Source organism: Triturus cristatus, chromosome 10 (assembly GCF_964204655.1).
Source record: "Triturus cristatus chromosome 10, aTriCri1.1, whole genome shotgun sequence".
NCBI classification, from domain to species: Eukaryota; Metazoa; Chordata; class Amphibia; order Caudata; family Salamandridae; genus Triturus; species Triturus cristatus.
This window is the reverse complement of record NC_140593.1, coordinates 897513711-897531513: the sequence shown is the minus strand read 5'-3', so window position 1 is coordinate 897531513 and position 17803 is coordinate 897513711. Positions and strand designations below refer to the sequence as shown.

Sequence of the window (17803 nt, the reverse complement as noted above, 5' to 3'; positions counted from 1 at the left end):
TAGCACCGAACCAACTGACTCCATTCTTTGCTCTGGAGAGGGCGCTCAGAGTACCGGCGAAACCTACGCCTCCGGGTAGGCCGCCCCGTCCACGGTTGCCAAACTCCTTTACTTTCGAGATTGTGACATTCTCCTGCAGAATGCATATACAACAGTTGATGGACAGAATGCAGAACAATGTCATACATTCACCCCAGTACAGAGATCTGGGCCTAAATCCATCCTTTTTTTGCTCACCATGCCATTCCAGTTTGAACCCAGCCATATGCAAATCAGTCTTGACCCTGTGCCTCATGGGAACAGTCCAGCCCAAACTGCCAAGCCAGGTCCTCCCTAGACTGGAAACAAGCATCCTAGGACTGGTTTCGGGGTTTCACCCCTCTTCAGCCAGGATAGCTTGATTCCAGTGGCATGGAGAGCACGGGACTCACGTCTGAGCATACCCGTCCCACTCGGGGTGACAAATGCAAAAACAACAGTTGATGGACAGAATGCAGAACAATTTCATACATTCATCCCAGTACAGAGAACTGGGCCTAAATCCATCGTTTTTTTTGCTCACCATACCATTCCAGTTTGAGCCCAGCCATATGCAAATCAGTCTTGTCCCTGTGCCTCATGGGAACAGTACAGCCTGAACTGCCAAGCCAGGTCCTCCCTGGACTGGAAATAAGCATCCAAGAACTGGTTTCGGGGTTTCACCTATCTTCAGCCAGGATAGCTTGATTCCAGTGGCATGGAGAGCACGGGACTCAGGTCTGAGCATACCTGTCCCACTCGGGGTGACAAATGCAAAAACAACAGTTGATGGACAGAATGCAGAACAATGTCATACATTCACCCCAGTACAGAGATCTGGGCCTAAATCCATCGTTTAATAACGATGGATTAAACCCAGATCTGTGACTGGGGATGAATGTTTTGCCAATGTGCATCATTCCGTCCATCATCTTGTTTGTTTTGCTGTTCACCCTATTAGGGAAGGGTATGCCCAGACGTGGGTCCTGTGCTCACTACGCCACTGGAGTCAAGCTACCCTGGCTGAAGAGGGGTGAAACCCTGAAACCGGTCCTAGGATGCTTGATTCCGGTCCAGGGAAGACATGGCTTGGCAGTTCGGGCTGGACTGTTCCCATGAGGCACAGGGTCAAGACTGATTTGCATATGGCCATGTCTGAACAGGGGTGGTGTGGTGAGCAAAATAACGATGGATTAAACCCAGATCTGTGACTGGGGGTGAATGTTTTGCCAATGTGCAACGTTCCGTCCATCATCTTGTGTGTTTTACTGTTCACCCTATGTGGGAAGGGTATGCCCAGACGTGGGTCCCGTGCTCACTACGCCACTGGAGTCAAGCTATCCTGGCTGAAGAGGGGTGAAACCCCGAAACCGGTCCTAGGATGCTTGATTCCGGTCCAGGGAAGACATGGCTTGGCAGTTCGGGCTGGACTGTTCCCATGAGGCACAGGGTCAAGACTGATTTGCATATGGCCATGTGTGAACTGGGGTGGCGTGGTGAGCAAAATAACGATGGATTAAACCCAGATCTTTGACTGGGGGGGAATGTTTTGCCAATGTGCAACATTCCGTCCATCATCTTGTGTGTTTTTTTCTCCTGCAGAATGCCATGAACAAACGTCCCTATGAAGTTTGGAATAGAAAGGTCACTATTTCCCCGACTACACCCTTGCTGTGCAATACAAGAGGGCATCAGACATGGAAATGAAAAAGGCACGGAGGGAGGAGGGTATACAGTACACTCATGTTCCCAGGCAGCTGAAAATCATGTTAGACGGAGCCACACACTTCTATGAGGAACCTCGGGAAGTGTGAGATTGGCTGGAATACTATAAGGCTGGAACATTCCTGGAGACCCCAGCAAGATGTGCCTGGACGCAGACACCGATCTGGGGACCAGAGACATCTTATGGATTTTGGGGGCCCTGGAAACCCACAGAAGAACAGACTGAGCAAGAACGAGGCGTGGCAATATAGGCAGCAGCAATCATCGCCTCCCAGATGTGGCTGGAATCCGGCACTGAATCGCACTCGAGAGAGCAGGCTACAGACTCTGAGCCGGAGAGCTTGCTTGTGGATAAGCAAGGTTTCCCTGTGGTCACCCCTCAGTCTGTTGAAGAGCTGGTTTAACCTGCAAATGTGCCGAACGACAGAATGTGAACACCCAGGGACAGGTAACTACATTGTGGCCCAAAGAATAGTAAACTTGGGGGGTGGGGGGATATCCTGACTGAGGCCCTTGTTGATGCTGAATCTGTGAACACTTGCTGTTGTTTGGCAGGGGGGTGGAGACGACATGACTGGAGAAAGGCTGTATCAGTAGTCCAGGGGTTACCACTGGAGGACGGGTCCCTTTTGTATCTGTAGATGCTCCTTGATACAGACATGTGGAAACTGCCAGAGATGGCCTGATCACAGGTTATTGTGGAGCTGACATTACGTTCCAGACTCTTGTGGAATGGGCTTGGGGCCCCCTCCATTCCGCTTGGACGCACCTTTGTTGGAGAGAAGCAGTTGGAACTGACTTAGACTGTTCTTGCCTACCCCTATCACCCAACGCCCTCTTGAAGTCCGGTGGAGCTTTGTCAAGGTCGTAATTTCCAGGTTGTAAGGTGTTTGGACGGACAGCCGTTGCGGATCTGCCCTGGGGATGGGGAGTTTGTTGTTGGGGAACCCTCTAATACAGAGGTCTTCAATCTGTGTGGCGCGACCCCCAGGGGGGCCCGGGACTCCTGGGATGGGGGTCGCGCATTTCCAGACCTAACGTTTGCCTGGAATACAAAACATACTCTTCCTTTTGGACAAAGTCAACTGTGATCATAAAAATGCTTCAGCTGATGTTGATTAAGTGTCATGTGCTGTAAAACGAAGAGGCCCGGCAGACAGGTAAAACAATCCTCCAAATACGCCTTCATGCCAGGGTGCCTTTCTTGCCTGAATGAAATGCAAATGTACGCTAGGAGTTAATCTGCAAATGTAAGGATGCTTGGGAGTGACTCTGACTTTAATTGCTGGAATCACTTCAAGCATTGTGATGGCAAAGATGTGTTTTTTTGTGTGGTGTTTGGCAACGGGCTCTGAAGTGTGTGATTTTAATGATAACTGTATTTACACAGCGCTTAGTACCCCTGAGGAGGTGTTGAAGGGACAGTTGTGTAAAAAAGAAAAAATGCATTACTTATGGTCTGATATTACACAAATCTACATTTTGGAAGCTCCATTTTATCTTAAAACTCTTTGCACACTTTGTAGCAGTCTATCTTATAATGTATGTAATGCAAGTATAAAATAATGAATTAAACATTCACAGTGCTTTCTGGCACAGGCTGTGACCTCATAGCACTAAAAATACACAAGTCACTATTTTCAACTGCACCAACCAAATTTCATTCTGTGGCTCTCTGGTTACACACAGACCCATGCAGTGCGTTAAATAATAGAGGTTTTATAATGTACTATATAGTGCATTTCCCCACTGAGTAACAACTTTTTAAATGTATTTTTCATTTAAGCTACCCGTTATTTTATATGTAGCTACCTGATGGTGAAAGACCTAAAAAACTATCAAAATATTGTGGGGCTGATTTATGAGGCTTGCGCCGCTGGAGCATCAGTTCTTTTTTTTTGTTTTAAAGCTTCGGTAGCACAATCCTCTCAATTATATATGAGGCGAAACAAAGTCACCCTGCGGGGCTTTGAATTGCCTCATAGATATGGAGTAAGACAAAACAGCGTAAGTCGCTGCGTTGCCTTACTCTATGTCAAGTAGGCGTTCCACTGGCGTTGCGGTGGGTGTTCCCAAAGAACGCCCATGGATTTTGACGATGCCCCAGATTTACAAAACCATGTAAACCTGGGACAGTGCCAAAACCTTACGCCTCATCACAGCATGATTAACGAAGAGAAATGTTTTCATTTCTCCTCGTTTTTTCCTCTTTCCATGTGTGTTTTATTTTGCAGCACACATGAAAAGAGGAAAACCCCTCCTTCCTGCACAAAAACCTTCCTGCCTATGTTGGCGCTAGGCAGCAATTTGTGTGCCAACATAGAGGGGAAAGGACAAGAATGCACCATATTTCATAAATAAGGTGCATTCCTGCCCTTTCACATTTGCGTAGGGCAGCGCCCTTCGCCAATGCCTCATAAATGAGGCCCTTTGTTTTTAGCCACACCTTTGACCACGCCCCCAACCACTGACCTTTGGTTTGCTAAACACTGTTTAATATATTTCCCCAATGTATAAATAATTTGCTGTGGAAATTAATGGCGTTTATGGTTGTCGATAGTTGGCAATGATGAGGAGGCCCACATTCTAGAAATTTTTGTCAGGAGGGGGTCCTTAAGCCTAAAAGATTTGGACAGGGGGGTCTCGGCATCAAAAAGTTTGAAGACCTCTGCTCTAACAGTAATACCATCTATGTCTTGGCTTGTATTGAGGTTTAAATATTTTTTCTGTTTCTCTTAGACAACAAATTTTTATTTTTCTGTTTCACTTTTCAGGCCGCTTCATATTAACCATCTCTTCTTTGGTTTGTTGTCCGAAGTGGGTTGAACCTGGGAAAAGTAAATTTGGAATTGTAACTGTTCTTCAGGTATTAAAAGAGGATAAACAAAGCCTCGAGGATCTCCTTAATGAGATTCTGTCAGGATTTAAAGAGGATAAATGGAGCCCTGATTATATCTTTAATGATATTCCATGACAATATGCTGTTGCTGAGAGTTCAACGGAATAAATACAGCACTTCATGTTTTCTTCTGACCCATTACACTGATGGAGTCAGGCTTAGGGTTACTTTTAAGGAAGCTAGGGTCTTGTTGGGGAGACTTATACTTCTTTAGAAGTCAGTGAGTAGCAGCTTTCACAGTAGCTGGATTAAGACATTTTTCTCTGCAGTATCTAACAGAGCTGGAAAAGGAGGTCTTGGAGGTGCCCTTGGCTGAAGCGTTTCAAGAATAACACGACTTTAGACATTCCTCAACCATCATTGTCTGTTTAATTTTGTTGTACCTCTAATTAGAACATCGTGGAACATCAGAATAATGTTTCACAGGGAAGATTCTAGATGTTGGCTGGAGGGGTGATGTTGGCGTACTGAAGGTATGTGAGGAAATGCTGTTTATTATATGGTGCGTCTGTTCGACTTCACCGTGTACTAAAATGCACAAACCTGTCTTTGGTCCCGTCAGGCTCATTTGTAAAAACCTTAGCTCAACCCTGGGTAGCTGTGGCTTTGAGCCGTCAGGCTTTAACAAAGGAACAAGTGCAAAGCATTTAGAAGTACCAAAACAATTGAAAACGAATGGAATACAACACAAAGGAAATCCGTTACAAATTTATAAAAATAAAACTTTTTTAAAATAAATCTTTAGACATAAAAAAAATCCACCAGAGGGTTACAGAGATAGAACTTATTAAGCAAGTCGTAAATGCATGCCTTTTCACTCTAATTGCAAACAAGCACTGGCAAATACCGTAGTTAGCGGTTACTTCGGAAAAAGTTTGTAAAGTTGCGCTCAGTTACTCCGGCCCGCTTTGGATGACCAGCTCTGGCACGGGGCAAGTCAAACGGACCAGCAAAGCTTAGGATGAGAGTTACCTTGCAGTCAAAGCAGTCTCCAGTCCAGTTACATGCTTTATTGGTTAACCACCATAGACATCAATGGAGTGGGCCTGATGTAAGAGATACAGGATGCCAATATGCTGTGGATGCTGATCCGGTTGACAGGGTCTTCCTAGGGCTACTCTTCGGTTCAATGAACACCATGGTCTGACTTTCGCCATGGGTCGATATCCAGCTGAAGTACAGCCAAAAACTAGTTGGTCTTGAGTCACAACGAAAACAGTGGTTCCTGCAGACTCCGGTGCAACTTTGACTGTCAGGACTTGTTCTCCCAGGCTGCACTTCAGCAGTCATTGGTGATGAGTACCAACTCATCAAGGCGGCTTCTTCAGATTTTGTGGCCCTGAAGTTATAACATGAAGTCGGCCAACTGACTCCTAGTTCACCTATTCCATCTGGGGCTCGGGGACAACTTTCCTGGAGCAGGGCACCAGGCCTAAGGATCAGCAGGTGCAGTTCAGTCTTTGGTGCAGCCTCTCCCTATTTGATCCAGGCAGTCCTTCGGTATTCTCTCCAGTAGAGATGTGATATGAGGTCTGGTTGCCACTTTTATGCACACATGTCCTCAGGGGATGCAGGCCTACTAGCCAATGGGCTACCAGGTCCCCTCCCACCTAAAGACGACGTCCTGCAATGTGTGGTATCTAGCTATCCCAGAGTATAATATTTTACCCACTCCCAAGATGGCAGAACACTTCTCTCGATGTGTGGAGCTTGGTAGCCCAGCCTAAAGGTGTGGCTATCTAGCAGCTACACTCACAGGAAAATTGGTTTGGTCACCATTTCCCCTTTTCTGTCACGCTAACCACCTGTCTACCAGAACAAAAGAGCAGCCTCTCTTGTATGTGTCCACCATCTGTCCTTCGAAGGTGACTTCCCCTTTAAAGCTCACATTTTCGGCCCGCACTCTCTTTGGGCTTCCTGCCAGGGAGAGGTAAAAACCCCTTCCAATGGCAGGCCTCTAAAGTTTCCTTTCCTGGGAGTCAATCACAAATCTCCCAAGGAAGGAAGAAGGCAATTTTGTGGCCAGCATCTGCAAATGCACACTGAAAAACTTGGGCAACAGAGAACAGAGAAGCAACTTTCTAAAGCTGCATTTTACTCAAAAGTTACATTAAATTTGAATTGGGCATCAAGTCGGGTTTACAGTAACGATTCTTTTGATACCCTGAAGTATTAACTTTAGTAGTCCATTCAGAAGATAGCACAGCTGAGATATCAGCATAGAACCCTGAACTTGCCAATGGAGCTGCTTACTAGCCTTTCCACAGTAAAAAAAGACAGTTTGGGGTTTTACTGTTAGGACGCACAAAACACATGTCCTACTTTTTAATATACAGCAACCTGTCTTAAGGCTTGACAGGCCTACACTAGGGGTGATATACAAATATATATCTGGACTCTATGAGTTTAAATGACAAAGTCGAGTTAGCAGTTTAGAACTGCTCGACCAGTGTCAGAATAGGAGACATGTTTTACATTGTCACACTCTTGGTAGTGCAATAAGTGCTGCAGTTCATTGGGGACAATTTAACTTACAGGCCCTGGGTACCCCAGGAACCACACATTAGGAGCTTATAAGTAAGTTAACTTATGCCAATCGGGTATAAGCTAATTAAACATACACATTTAGGGGTCAGAGCACTGGCACTGAGATCTGGGCCCGTATTACATATAGGGCACACTTCAATGTTTGCACCACGGTGCACCTTAAAGCAGGTGCGCCAGGTGCCAATATGGAATGTGCACCCTAGCAGGAAGAATGCGCTGTCCTAGGGCAGCCATGAACTCATGCTGACCCCAGGAAAGCGCATTAAAGAGAAATACAGGAGCAGCAGTTTTAAAGCTGCTCTGTGTTTCTCCGTGAAGGCGGCAACTAGCCTGCAATTTTAAAAAGGGATTAGAGATACACTTGCAGGTGGGAGAAGTGAGTGACTGCACCCGCCTGTAAGGGAATGTCTGGGGGGTCCATGGGACCCCCTTTCATCTCTTTAGAGGGCTGCATTTATAAGGCGCACTGAGAGTGCACCACCTTTTTGTGGCACACTTTCAAAGTGCCTTCTAAAGGCATGTTTGACTCGGCACCCACGTCTGTACTATGGAGCACTATTCTGCAAATATTTAGTTTTTTAAACAGTAGTGAGTAGCATTGCAGACCCCCAGGGGTCCATGGAATTAAGAACTTAAGAACCACTGGTGAATGCACCCAAGTCCAGTATCACAGTCTGTTACTTTATCTCTCTACAACTTAGCCCGTGACTTAGCCATCAACTTCTCGAAGTGGATCAGCAACTGCGCAGACGACCTCGCCCCTCTGAAGACCCCGCCTAGCAGACCCGCTAGCAAGAAAGCCCCATGGTTCACCAACGAACTCAAGAGCTCCAAGAAGAACTGCCGAGCCCTCGAGAGAACATGGCGCACAGACCCGACACCAGACAACATGACCACCCTCAAGCTCGCCACCCGAAAACACCACCAACTCATCCACGTCACCAAGAAAACCGCATTCAAGGAACGACTGGACAACAACGCACACAACAGCAAGGAACTCTTCACCATCGTCAAAGAGCTCTCCAACCCCAACGCCGGAAACAACGACATTACCCCTTCGCAAGACCTCTGCAACTCCCTCGCCTCCTACTTCCACAACAAGATCGCTGACATACACAACAGCTTCAGCACTCAACCGATGCACGCCACGATCGAACCACCGTCCCCCACCACCACCCTCCGTGCCTGGACCCCGATCAGCACCGAAGACACCGCCCGCACGATGAACTCCATCCACTCCGGATCTCCTACCGACCCCTGCCCTCACCACGTCTTCAACAAGGCCGACGCTGTCATCGCACCCCACCTGCGGGACATCATCAACTCCTCCTTCGACACCGCCACCTTCCCGGAGAGCTGGAAGCACGCCGAACTCACAGCTCTACTAAAGAAGCCATCAGCCGACCCCACCGACCTCAAGAACTACCGCCCCATCTAACTGCTCCCGTTTCCTGCAAAAGTCATCGAGAAGACCGTCAACAAACAGCTGGCCGCCTTCCTCGAGATGAACGGTTCCCTCGACCTCTCGCAGTCTGGGTTCCGGGCCAACCACAGCACCGAGACCGCCCTGATCGCAGCCACCGATGACATCCGAGCACTGCTTGACAACGGAGAAACAGCAGCCCTCATCCTCCTAGACCTCTCCGCGGCCTTCTACACTGTCTGCCACCGTACAATAGTGCAGCGTCTCAGCAACGTCGGAATCCAGGAAAAGGCATAGGAGTGGATCACCTCCTTCCTCACAGGAAGGACACAGAGAGTCCGCCTCCCCCCGTTCAGATCTGAAGCCACCGAAGTCATCTGCGGCGTTCCTCAAGGCTCCTCGCTCAGTCCAACCCTCTTCAACGTCTACATGAGCACTCTCGCAGACATCGCACGCCAGCACAACCTCAACATCATCTCCTACGCCGACGACACCCAGCTGATTCTCTCCCTCACCAACGACCCCGCCAGAGCCAACCTTCACGAAGGGATGAAAGAGGTAGCCGAATGGATGAAGAACAGCCGCCTGAAACTAAACTCGGACAAGACGGAAGTCCTCATCCTGGGATCCACACCCTCCGCCTGGGATGACTCGTGGTGGCCCCCCGCCCTAGGCAGCGCACCCAAACCAACAGACCACGCACGCAACCTGGGCTTCATCCTGGACTCCTCCCTCTCCATGACCAGACAAGTCAACGCCGTCTCCTCGTCGTGCTTCAACATTCTGCGCATGCTACGTAAGATCTTCCGGTGGATCCCCACCGAGACCAGGAAGACTGTCACCCAGGCCCTCGTCACCAGCCGTCTGGACTACGGCAACTCCCTCTACGCCGGAACCACCGCCAAACTCCAGAAGAGACTCCAGCGGATCCAGAACGCCTCTGCACGACTCATCCTGGACATCCCCCGTCGCGGCCACATCTCCGGACACCTGAGAGACCTGCACTGGCTCTCGGTCAACAAGAGGATCACCTTCCGACTCCTCACCCACGCACACAAAGCCCTACACAACCAAGGCCCAGGATAACTCAACAGCCGCCTCAACTTCTACGCACCCAAACGCCAGCTTCGATCGACCGGCCACGGCCTTGCCGCCGTCCCCCGCATCCGAAGAGCCACCACAGGGGGACGGTCCTTCTCCTACCTCGCCGCCAAGACATGGAACTCCCTCCCGACCCACCTCCGCCTGACCCAGGATACCTCGCCTTCAGGAAGCAGCTCAAGACCTGGCTGTTCGAGCAGTAGCGGACCCCCCCTCCCCCAGCGCCTTGAGACCCTCTGGGCGAGTAGTGCGCTATATAAATGCTTGATTGATTGATTGACTCACCTCGTACATTGATTTTGCTGTCAGTCATTAACAACACTGCCAGTGGGTGCACCATGGAAGAATCGCGGACAAACACATTTCCGTTCGACTTAACCGCCATGAAGTATGTCATCCAGGGACTCCACATGCTTTGTACTTCCCTGAAAAGAAGCAACAGATAATCTTGTTAATTGAAGAGACTTGGAATGTGGTGGCAGAAAAGGACAGTCCGGTCCATACAGCCTGCCTGCAACCCAGGCCAACGACACAAGGTTCCACCTTTTAGCATAACCATATTTAAAACTGATTTGCCACTCAGTTTAGGTTTAATTTTAGCACTTCTATTAAACACCTTGATATTCTGTCATTTTATGGATTTTAATTTGATTCCCTCCGTTTTCCAGGCATGGATCAACTGAAGAAAAGCTGAACATCATTGGATTGACACACTAAGGAAATTCGCCAGAGAAGAAACAAAAGACCACTGCAACGAAGTAACTAAATGAAGGATTGAAAGTGATAAAATACTGAATGATAAAGCCAAAGTAAACCTCAAACTAGATATAGGTTAAAGTGTACTGTGGTATTTTCTCTACAACATTTAAATGACAGAAACCAAAGCATTTAGTGTACTTTATCCAAATCAAAAGTTGAATACTGTATCACAGAATGCCAGTTTGTAAGTCTGGAACCCAATTCCCAACAGACAACCCAATGAAGAACTACAAATACTGTGAAAAAAATCAAATAATGTGGTCCACATTTAAGATTTTATTTGCTTGAATGCTATACTATCAGCTTACCCGCCCCAAACCGATCCCTATGAGGGCCATTTCTGGCAGGATATACAGGCTCTTTCTCACTTCAAACTAACAGCTTCCATATTTCAACAGTTCCTCCATACAACAGCGACGACTGTCAAATATAGGTTTATTGTGATTGCAGCAAAGGGGCAAGAAGGCACCTTCTCCTACTTCAACTGCTATATCTTCCCAAATACTCTAACTACTCTAGTAGCTAACAGTGTGTTACCATCTAGGTGCCTTCCACATAGCCCCAGACCATGTCTGTTTCAATACAAAACCTAAAATTCACCTTTCCTGCGATTGCTGGATAAATTAATAGTAGCTAAGCCACATCCCTACAGATTATCGATGTAAAACTATGATTGTAAACACGTGTGTTGTCCAATCCCACCTGTTTTTATGTAAAATCATAAGGTCTAACTTTGTTTGTTTCACTTAATTTTTCATTTTATTTCTTTCATATAACACAAAAAATGTACTTTAAATCATTCCCTAATATATTTAATGCAATTGTTTTAAATTACTATTCAGAACAAACCACCTCAAGCACGATACAAAAACTATATCGTTCAATAAACTAAAAGACATCGCCACGATAGCTATCTGGGAGAGAAATACCTAAGATTCTTAAAATAAAACATACTACACAGGAACCCCTAATATGTCAATGGCAAGGTTTGGCCCTTAGTCTCCAGGCTTGCCATATGTAGTTAGCTGTATTGAATTGCATTACATAACAGCAAAGAGTTTACATAATAATTGGAGGATAAACATGGGTTTTAACCAGACTGCTCTATGTTTTTTTTTTTTTTAAATACATTTTTAATTATTTTCCATTTCCATCTACACATCATCTCTTACACAGTTGTTGTAGGCATCATTCAGGAAGATTGTGCTCCACCCTTCATCCCCACATAGTTGTCAGATTATGCCATCACAATGATTTACATTAGACCAGACTGCTCTATGTTCTGAAAAAATGAGGAGATGACAGAAAATGCTATTCATTTTTAAATCCCCCAAAGTAAAATTGCAGGTTGGCATTATCTACCTAGTCCGTCTACTGTCCGTCTCAAAATGAGTGTGTCTTGTCTTACCTTAATATGCAAAGTTTGCAGCTGACTGGGTTTAGCTCAGTCCAGATACAATTCACTGACAACAATTTTGAATTTGAGATATGGATATCCGTCAGTAACACTTCCCCACTGTGCTCATTAATAGGAAAAAAAGATTAGCACAATGTGGACACGAGCTGGTAAAAAGTCAGCTCCTGGTCTCGCTGTTCCTTCAAGTCATTTTCGCCGTCTGTGTCTGTGCTTCTGCCAGGTTCTTCAACAGCCCATTGGGCATCTAGGACAACCGAAAAAGCTTACTTAGAGTGAACGAGTCACTCCCCTGCATTTGCAGGCACCGCAACAAAGCTGACCAGTCTGCTGTTTCTGTCGTCCTATGGACTTCCTGAGGCTCAGCAACACAGGTGGTGGTTCTGCAATTCCATTGAGGCCTGACCTTTCCTTTCTGCAATTTTGAGGCCAGTATCCCTCATTGGAAACGATGGGAGCAAACCCCTGTGCACCACGCTGACTTGCCATTGCCAAGGCTTGCTAGCTCAGTACTCCAGACATCTTTGGACTACAAGAAGCTCCAGCCTCCAGCATCTTTTCCCTCCAAGATCAGCATTCCCACCGCATCCTCTGCATCGTCTGTTTGCACCTTTGGTGAGCTTCTCGAAGCTCCGTTGCAACTCCTGTGCTTTCAGCCTGTGGATCCTCCTAGGGTCTTGTACTGCTTCAGTTGGCTCCCCTGCTTGCTATGGGCCTGCTCCGACTCCCAAAGCGATACCAAAGGGGATGATGGACTCCCAAGCTGTTGGTGAGTCCCTTGGACGTTGCTGGTCCCAACGTTGCTCTTTTTTCGTCTTCCACGCCAGTTGTGGCTACCAAGGCTTGTTGGTTCTCCCACCTGACACCAACCACCTAGTCAACGAAATGTGGTGTGAGACAGCTCGTGCACAGCTCCTGGACTTCCTCAGCATCTTATAGTCCTCACAGCTGCAGTGACAAGGTCACCGTCGACTCTTCTGAACCTCCCGACATTGGTGGGCATTGTGTCTCAGTGCCTCTGGGTCACCTCCGAGTGTCAGACTCTGTCCCCTCTGCTTGAGGTTCTTCACTTCCAGAATCCACCCTTGGATTCCACTGGACTCCTTCACCGTCTTCTACAGAGGCATTTTCATTTAGGTCTTCCATTGTCGTGTACAGAGGTTTCTGACATCTCTTCAATCCTGTGCACCTGGCTTCCCTGGTGTAGTGGGTAACCTGGTTCCCGAGGCATACATGGGTGGGGTGGCTCTCTAATCTGCTGTCCTCCAAAGGAATTCTTCAGGGTCCTCACAGAAGGGTCCTCCTTCAAAACTGCAATGTGACTTCTTCATTGGGTATGTGGCTGTGTTCCTACTCTGCAAACAGACTCCGTGGGGTTCCTGGGTACTTACCTGAGGTGGTTCCTTATGTCCCTGGCTCCTCTGGGTCTTCTCGTCCAAGTCCAGTTCTCCTTTGCAGTTCGCATTCCACTTTTTTTGGTAAATAGTATTGTCTTCCCCTGGAGACCACTGTATTTTGTGCTACTTACCTGATTGTATTTGCAGTAAGCTTGTGTATTGTGTTGATGTCTCAGGGTAGGATATTTACCAATGTGATAGTGTGTTGTAATAAATAGACTAATTTTTGCTAAACACTGTGTGCTTTCTTTTCATCTAATTTACACTACGGATTAAGCTGGTAAAACAAGCTGCTTTACACTTCAAGATAAACCTGAAGGCTGCTCTCCACAGCTACCACTATGAGAGCTTTCTATGGTCATCAAAAACCACTAAAATCACCATAAGGCTTGCCTTGAATAGTCCAAGGTGCATCACTAGAATAAGTGTGCACCATATACTAAGCCAGCCTCCTCCATAGGTTTTCAGTTACTCAGAGTACTTAATAAAATAAGTTGATTATTCAATACTTTGAAAGATATGCCACATGTTGCAGCTCCAAATTCCAAAATACTAAATTCTGCAACAACCTCTTAAGATTTTTTCCTTTGAAGCAGACCTCCCACCTTAATCCCAATGTCACCCAACTGGAAGTCATTTTCATTAGCTGGTCTTATTCATGTAATTTAGAATTTATTTATGTAATTTATAAAGTGTGAAAACTACCCAAAAGGCATCCTGGCGCTAAAAGAACAATTCCAGAAGTAGAGATAATAAAAAGGGACTAAACACATAAGAATTGATGAGTTTTTAAGTGTTTCCTAAAAATGAGTAAATTAGAGATGGCTATAAGATCAGCCGGCAGGGAATTTCATGTCCTAGCAGGTGCAAACCAGGAAAGCACACCCTCCCCAGTCTGCAGACTGAGATCTTAAAGAAGCGTAGGGCTTAAGGAGACTTTGTGAGAAATGAGTGTGTGTCAGAGAAAGATGGCAAGTTTTGTGACAGAGTCAGTGATTTAAACAGGCATGGCTCTTAACAGGGAGCTAATGTCAATAGTTTAGCTGTACTGAAATATGTGTATATTCACTGAGGTCAAGTATTCAACGGGCTGCCGCATCCTGAATGCGTTGTAATCTTGCAAACAGATAAGTAGAGAGGCCCAAGTATAGTAAACTACAGTATTCAAGCCACAAGCTAACAACCACCTTGATAACAGCCTTCCTACTAGATTCAGGTAGAAGTGGTAGAATATTTCTCAATGTACAAGATGAGAAAGCAATTGGATGATAATTTATTGATCTGATTTTTAAATAAAAGATCCAAATCAAAAATGATTCCTACATTTTTAACAGTATCAATGGAGAATGACAGTAATTCCCAGTATGAAAGGTCACCACATGGAGAACAGCTGAAAAGCAATAGCAAAGTTTCTTTTGTGTTGAGGTAAACTGAGTATGTGGTCATCCAAATTATGACCGAGCGTAGACAGTCTTTATGCTGATTACATAACCTTTAGCAGAACAGTCAAGGTGAATAATTTTTTTGTTTTATATAGCGCGAACTTGACCCGAAGATATCAGAGCGCTTTACATGAACACTAGTTGTGTTACAGACTAACACATTCATTTTTTTGTTAGGCACAGGGAGATAAAGTGATTTGCCCAGAATCACGGGATGTTGAGCATCCCTGCCGAGACTCGAACCCAGTTCCCCAGCTTCGAGGTTGACAGATCTAACCATTAGGCCACATCCTCTCCCCTTTAGTTGCTTATTGGCAGCAGAAGAACAAAAGGAAATCCTGTAGTAGTGGATTAGCGTGGTAAGGGAGGCAAAATAGATATTAAACATAATGGGACTAAAAGCCGTCCCTTGAGGCACTCCACACTCTACCTCTTTAAAGTCTGAGGTTAACAATATCTATAATATTGCTTCAGAACTGTCTGTTAAAAAAGGAGTTGGTCATTTAAGAACACAGTCTCTGACCCCAGTGTTCTCCAACTGTTGAATCAGTATGTAGTGAGACACTGTTTCACAGGCGGCACACAATCAAGTAACATTAAAATAGCAGTTCCATGATCTTACAAATCCGATCAGCTACTTAAACCAGAACCATTTCAGTGCTCTGATGCGCAGAAGCTGGGCTAAGCATAATTCACGATATGCTGGCCCCCACAATTTTCGTTAGCTAAGAACTGACAAAGCTTTCAGTAATTGTAGCCACAAAAGGCAACATGGAGATTGGACAGTAAATGAAAGAAATTGTGGGATACAGGTTGTAGTTTTCAACAAAAGGATAAACCATTACTCTTTCTCAAGATGGAGGACTTCTTCAATATTCAACAGATACATCAAGAAGAGCAGTTATATAAGATTAACAAAAACAGCCACTAGCACTTCATAATGCTTGGGAATAGGCGGAGTACATAGTTGAAACAGAAGTGAGGTTACGACATTTGGAAAGTAGATTGTCAGTTATGACTGTTGAGAAGGCTAATAAACTATTAGAAGGAGCCTGATCTGTCAGAGATTAGAAGTTTTTTTGCATATCTGACGAAGGAAGGTCGTTCAGTTCATCTCAACAACCAATTCAATCTCAAGAATTTTATGCTAGAAGAAGTTTGAGAGGCTGTCAACAAAGTGCTTGAGAGGCCACTGGTTGAGACATGTAAATTAAAATTTTCTTCCTGATTCAATGAAGTTAAAATGCCATTAGTAAGTTACAAAACCCATTATCTGTCTTGGAAATCAGGACAGAATCATAAGCAAACAGCAAATAAGAAAGAACCTCCTCTCCAAGTTTTGAACATAGGACCCATGGTAGAATCCCGCCTAACTGCCTTGTTTAAGTTAAAATTGCATAGGAGCGATACATATTAATTTATGTTATGTGTTTTTGAGACACTATGGCAAATCCTACTCTTTTCCTTTATCTGAGAGTGCCCCAAGACGGAGAGTGCTGGTCTACTGTGAGGGTTTAATTCCGAATTTTGGTCTGACTGCCGTAATATGACTCTGGCGGTCAGACCGTAATAGGACCGCTGCAACCGCCTGGGATCACTGATCCCTCAGTGGTGGGGAGGTCGGAGGGTGCAATATGCTGGCGGTGCCACTGCGGCACTACCAAACATATTACGAGTTTTCTAACCACCACAGTTTTTATGGTGGGGAGCTCGCCATTAATAGTGTGGCAGTGAGGAAACTAAGGGGGCCCTATAGGGACCCCTGTTGTCTCAGGGCTGCATGCAGGGGGGCACAAGGTGTGCCCTCGTCTTTGTGCAGCCCCTGGTTCCTGCACGGTATGAACTGCATAGCCCATGCCGTGCAGGAACATGTTCTGGCATTCCCATTGCGGTGCTTCACTGAGGCTCACCGCCTGGGGCCACCAAAGCACCGCCCACCAGGCCAGGATAAAACTACTAATCTGGCTGTCAGTCAGCTTCGGCGGTGTGGCAGCTGAGCGCTGGTAATGATGTCCTTAGTCCATTTACGTTTTTATATACAGATGATGTTTTTTAAAATGATGCAGCCATAAAACGAGCAAGGATAAACCAAACAATATTGCTAGGGATCAACATCCACCTGCTACTTAAAACATCATCAAGACAAACAATGCCATACCCAGCACCAGGTAGAAGTGTGCGGGACAACCCCCTTTCCATCTCCTCCCACCGAAGATGTAAACTGAAAACATGAAAAGCGCAGGAAGATGCCAACACTGCATTACTAATACACTGGTAGGAGACAGGAAGGTTGAACAGTGGCTAAACCTATACCTAGAAAGAACTAACATAAAATAGAAAGCCATAAGGCAACTAAATGGTGTTCAAATCACGGATCCAATCAAAACAAGGGCCAAGCATCCCCACTGAGGCTATAAGAGGGATGCTTGTGTCATGTTTCAGGGAGGACCTGGCAGCTTCTCAAAGGGAGTGAGCTGCCAAGAGACCTTCGCTAGATAGGTAGGGGAAGCGGCCCAGTGCCCAAGTTGTAGATAGTGGAAGTCATCGGACTTGGGTATGTCAATTTAATCTCAATTGTTCATAGGGGATTATGCCATCTAAATCAAACAGAGAACCCACCCTCTTACACCCCGCTTCTCTCCAATTCTGAAAGACCTCAGATTTGCAGCCTGGAGGGAAGTGTGGGTTGTCCACTATCGGGGACATCGGGGAGGGGAATGTCATCAGGCCTCTTAAGTGTCATGGCATCCCATATTTTTAGCGCCGCAGCCGTAACTGGGGAAGAGTAGAGACCCCAGGCCCTCAGTTTACGCAGGAGCCAAGCCTCCCTCCATATATTTGCTCGAGCTACTGCCCGATACATTAAGGTCCAGTGCTTTTCAGAGAGGGGACGGTTCCACTCCACAATATAGCAGAGGTGGGAGGCTTGTAGATATCTGTGCACCAACGGAAGGCCCACTCCTCCTTCCTGCGTCATTTGAGACATGGGTAATCGCGCCTTTTTCCTTCGCCAGACAAATTTGTTGATGGTTAGTTGTATGGTGTGCATAGGTTTCGGAGGGGGGACCAGAGGTAGTG

General features: G+C 46.1%; 1 protein-coding gene across 2 annotated transcripts in view; it reads right to left on the bottom strand.

Moving 5' to 3' along the window:
* Positions 1–17803, bottom strand: part of DHX30 (DExH-box helicase 30) — a 574174-nt gene that overhangs the window by 43557 nt on the left and 512814 nt on the right. For both annotated transcript variants that reach the window (XM_085628644.1, XM_085628645.1), the window contains one exon: positions 9999–10138. In XM_085628644.1, coding sequence (XP_085484770.1) covers positions 9999–10138 — 140 coding nt within the window. The remainder of the gene's footprint in view (positions 1–9998; positions 10139–17803) is intronic.